At 65.4% G+C, this 4842-nt stretch overlaps 1 protein-coding gene across 1 annotated transcript in view; it reads left to right on the top strand.

Annotated features, from left to right (window-relative positions):
- Window positions 1–4294: 4294 nt before the first annotated feature.
- The window catches only part of LOC103275536 (protein strawberry notch homolog 2-like), a gene marked incomplete at its 3' end in the record, with an annotated part of 29091 nt that continues 28543 nt past the window's right edge, over window positions 4295–4842 (top strand). Inside the window, exon 1 of the mRNA XM_021706397.1 lies at window positions 4295–4466. Within this exon, the coding sequence (XP_021562072.1) occupies window positions 4374–4466 (93 nt within the window). The remainder of the gene's footprint in view (window positions 4467–4842) is intronic.

Raw genomic sequence — 4842 nt, 5'->3', positions numbered from 1 at the left:
GCAGGCATCTCCACCGCCACTCACCAGGGCTGGGCCTGAGCGGCCTGTAGGCACTGCAGCCCGGGGGCGGGCGAGGCTGGACACATGTGGGTCTCCGGCTGGGTGGCCGTGCAGGATGGGAGGAGGCGCGGGTGCCTGGGGGCCGATGGTCGCCCAGGACGGTGCCGGTGTGGGCGGGCGCGGCGCTGGGGGTGTGTGTCTCCTGGGCGCCGTGTCCTCTGCCTATCCCCTTCTGCGTCAGTCCCCCTTGGCCGCCCCTCCCCATCCCGGCCTCCCTGCCACCAGCCTCCTTGCTGTGTCCCCCCTGCCCTGCCCCTGTGCCCCGACGCCCGTGGGGCTTGAGGCTGCCACAGGCACCTGCACCTGGAGCAGAGGGCCCTCTGGGTGGCACTCTGCTGCGTTCCCGCCAGAGCCTGAAGCCCCAGTTGGAAGGACCTTCCAGCCCCCAGCCCTGGGCTCCGAGTAGGATGCAGCTGTATCTCGAGGCCAGGACCAAGAGGGCCCGCCACGTCCCTCCCCACCAGACAGTCCTGCCCGCCAAGCTGGGGCCCGGCCAGGCGTCGGGCTTCACGGGGCTCTCTGCCCTATATTGGCTGGGCCTTGTGAAATCTGCCGGCCCCTCCCACCCGCTGGGGCCTGCCGTGCTCGCTGGTGGAGGTGACCGCCCGGCCTGAGCTCCATGCAGGGCCAGCGGGTCCCGACTGCGGCCCCAGCAGAGCCCCCTGCTTTCATGCTGCTCCTGAAAGGCGGCAGACCCTGGGATACCGAGAGCCCCTGGTCCCCATGGGCGGGACCTCAGGTAAGGTAATACTGGGCCAGGGGGCGACCAGGCCTCGAAGGCCTGTGGGGGCGGCTGCGGCCTTGCCTGTGTCCGTCGCCACGGTTGCTACCACCCACCCGCAGCCATGTGGCCGCCTCGCCAGGCCTCCGCTTCCCAAATGCTGGGGTCAAGGCTGGCACTGAGGCCAGGCCCACCACAACCTGGGACCTGGTGGACGTACTCGGGACGTCGGGTGCCAAGGGATCCTCGCTGGACTCGCGTTCTAGGCGCTCAGGCGGGATCTTCTCAGAGCTTTCACCTGCAGCCTCTGTAGTGGGCACGGGGGATCTTGAGCTGCTCTGTGTGGCTTTGGGGTCGCGTCAGGTGCCGCAAGCGCCCTCTTTGTCCTCATCAGAAGGTGCAGTTGCAGCCACACGAATCAAGGGGGCAGTGGGGGACTGTGCCTTTGCAGGCCACATCCCCGCCTCCAGCAGGCCCCACTCGGGTCTGAGGGGAGGTGCGAGGGGCTTGCTGTGACCACACTTGGGACTCCAGGCAGGGTCAGGGCAGCCAACAGTGTCCCTGCAGTGCTGGCGGGTGGGTCCTGGTGGTGCTGGCTCAGAATGTTTTGGAGGCTCAGCTGGGTCTCAGCAGCGAGGCCAGGGCCTGACCCAGAGTGTCTGGCCAGGAGAGAGGTGGGGACTCACCGGGGCCACCAACCCCTGTGTCTTTCTCTTTGACGGTGACTCACTCCAAAACTTGATTTCAAAGGAAACCACGTTCCTCCTCCCTGCGGTGAGCTCTGGCGATAAGGGTGGCCCCTCCCCTGAATGGGAACCGTGTGACCCGCCACTGTCCCTGGTGTCACGAGACGCAACTAAAAATAAACACAGGCCTGGGACGTAGCACAGGGACACCCATCATCCTGGTGGCTGGAGCTCTGTGGCCCAGGCGGGGGCTTTGTCACCGCAGCCCGTGAGCGGGGCCTCCAGGGCCCTTCCCACCCAAGACCCCACTTGCTGCCCCACTGGGATCTTCCTGGGTCAGCAGCTGGACGCCCTGGGACATGGCATGGTCACTGCTGCTGGGGCGGGGTCCCGAGGGCACAGGACCCTGGGGACGAGAACGGAGCTCGTGGCGACACTTGGACGGGACTGAGCCCACCAGGCAAGGGTCGGGGTCATAGGTTAGGAGGGGTCCAGGAGGGAGGGGTGTTCTGGGGTGGACAGGGCTTGAGCTTGGGGCATGTGGGGTCGGGCCGCAGGCTGAGTCAGCCCACGCCCCCAGCCCTTGGCATCCATGAATCCATGTCTTGCCCCTGTAGACTGGCCTGTTCTGAACATTTCATGTAAATACAGTCACACCCTGCGTGTCCCTTTGTGTCTAGGTCTCCCTGAGCGTGATGTCCTCAAGGTCCCTCCATGCCGTGGTCTGTGTTTGAGGCTCCTCCCTTTTTATCCTGTTTATTTTATGTTAGCTCGGAGGTTTTGCTGTTGCCTAAGCTGGTCGCAAACTCCTGGACTCAAGCAGTCCTCCCAGCTGGGCCTCGGGGTGGCTAGGATTGTAGGTGTGAGTCTGGCCTGCCCGCCCGAGGCTGAGCCCTGCTCTCTGTGTGGATGACCCACACCGTGTCTGTCCATCACCCACTGTGGACACCGGCCTGTGATGTTCTCCTTTGTAACTGGCCCTCCGTGACGGGTATCCCTCTCCCTGGGCCTCCTCCATAATGGATGCCCCCCTGACTGTGCCTCCTTTTGGCTGTTGGACATGTGTGCACAAGTTTCTGTGTGGCATGAGTTTTCGTTTCTCCTGGGCACCTGTGGGATGTGGAGTTGCCGGTCGTGTGATGACTCCCAGCTTCATCTTTGCGGGCTGGACTGCCTCTAGCAGCTGCGCCTGCCACGCCCCCTCCTTGCCACGTGAGGGTGCTGCTCCCCCGGCCTCCCAGGTCCAGGTTTGAAGGCCCTGCCGGTTCCCGAGCAAGGCTCAGACCCCAGACCCCGTCACATGTCTCTGCATCTGAAGCCTTCCCCTGTCCCTCAGATCCCTGGTCCCTGGAGCGGGGTCCATGAGGCCAGGGCTCAGGGACCACAGCAGGAAGGGACGCAGACATGGCTGGGCTCAAGGCCCGCCTGCTGCTGGGGGGCCCCTTGGGCACAGGATACCCCAAAGACAGCCCGGGGTCACCCAGGAGCCCCCTGGGGTCCCCGGACTTGTCACCTCGGGCTCTGGATGGGACTTTCCGTCAGCTCAGAAGCCAGCAGCCTCAGAGCCGGGATGTGCCAGGGTGTGGGGTGGGTCCGTGGGACCAGGGCTGCAGCTGCCCCAGACGGAACCTGCGGCAGGAGGAGGTCCCTGCAGGCGGGGGGGGGCCAGCAGGGCACTGCAGGGTCAGCGCAGGTGGTTTTCTGCCGAGGGGGCGGGGACAGCGTCCGCTGCCCACTGACAGGGCTGGCCCTCCCCGGGTGCTGGGCAGGCCCCTCGGGGGTCCCCCCACCAGCAGCTTCCTGGAGCCTTCGAGAAGCTGTTTGTGGCCTCTGGCACACAGAGGGCCCAGCGCCCTCCAAACGGCCCATTTCCCAGGCAAACTAACTGAGGCTCGGAGTATCATGGGTGTCTCCAGGTCGTCTGAGGTTGCTCATCTTGGAAGGTGGCGTGTGGCTTTGATCTTGGCTTGCTGGATGACTCCTCATGAGGACTGGCAGGGCTCCAGAGGCAGGGGGCTGTAGTGGGCCCCTGGCTGGCCTCTGAGGGGCTGGCGGGACGGAGCCAGCCCCCGCTGCTCCGACAACCACCTGGGGCTTTGTCCCTGGACCCACGGGCCGCTCCCCCAGCCGCGCCCCCTCCCCCGCAGGGTTGCCCAAGTGCCTGCGTGCAGCTGCCTGGCAGTTACTGGAAGTCCTGAGGGTTTCTTCATCCAGGGCTTGGCCGGGAGTGGTGGCTGCCTCCTCTTCCTGCCTCCTTCGCGTGTCCTGGCTGCCAGCCCGCAGGGCACATGGACTGGCCGGGCCCTGCTCTCCCAGGATGGGGCCCGCAGGGACTCCTGGCCATGTGCCAGGACACAGGCAGGTAGACGGTACCTGACAGCGGGGCTCAGCCTGGGGTGCGGGCCATCAGTGGGCACACTGCTGTGTCCTCAGCCTGAAACCAGGTTGGGTTCTCCTTGCTCAGCATGACCCCAGCATCCCCGAGACCCGGCACCGCCTTGTGCTGCCACTGAAGGACAGGGCTGGTCCAGGGTTGAGGTGGGCACCCCGGCCTGGAGATCAGCGTACCTCTCCCTCCACAGCCTCTGACTGGCTGATCTAAGCCAGGTGGAGTCATCCCACGGCTCCGTGGCCCTGGTTAGGGGTCCTGGGCTTGTGGCAGAGGCTGCCTTGGGTCCGTGATAGTTGGTGTGGTCAAGAGACCCTGGCACAGCACAGAAGGTCAGGGGGCTGCCGGAGGCTGGGCAAGGTAGGTGGGCACCTTAGTCGGCCCATCTGAGGACGTCCACGTCTCTTTGCAGGACATGATGCCGCTGCCACCACCGCCTCGGAGTGAGAAGCCCAGATAGACCCCCCGGTGGCCTTGGCCCAAGCCCCCTGCCTGCTGCTGGCCGAGGACGCACCCGATGCTGGCAGTGAGGCCAGCCATGGATGGGGAGTGCCCGCAGCATGAGCCTCCGCCCACGGGCAGTATACTGTACAGCCCACCGCCCCTGCAGGTGAGCGCCCTGACCACCTGGACTGGCCGAACAGGGGCCTGGCCATGCCCACAGGAGTGTGGCTGTGACTTTGGCCCTGCCCTTGACAGTTCAAGCCCAACTCTCTGTGGAACCCGTGGAGGTTCCATCTGGACCTGCAGAGGGGAGGTTACTGGGAGCCCAGCTGCGTGGGGAATAGTCGAGGGAGCCCGGCTCCCTGAGTTTCAGTCCTTCACACAGCATCAGCCACTAAGTCCAGGGAAGGCCAGTGCTCCTCCTGCCCCCATGCCTGTGTTCCCTGGGGGCTCAGGGTCCCCTGTCACCAAGGGGTTTTTTTTTTTTTTTGAGTTGGAATCTCACGCTATCGCCCAGACTGGAGTGCAGTGGCCGCTCCTGG

The sequence above is a fragment of the Carlito syrichta genome, unplaced genomic scaffold (genome assembly GCF_000164805.1).
Source record: "Carlito syrichta isolate Samal-C Ts95f unplaced genomic scaffold, Tarsius_syrichta-2.0.1 Scaffold315526, whole genome shotgun sequence".
Taxonomy (NCBI): Eukaryota; Metazoa; Chordata; class Mammalia; order Primates; family Tarsiidae; genus Carlito; species Carlito syrichta.
Note: the sequence above shows the minus strand (reverse complement) of the source record. Positions and strands in the feature narration are given on the sequence as shown.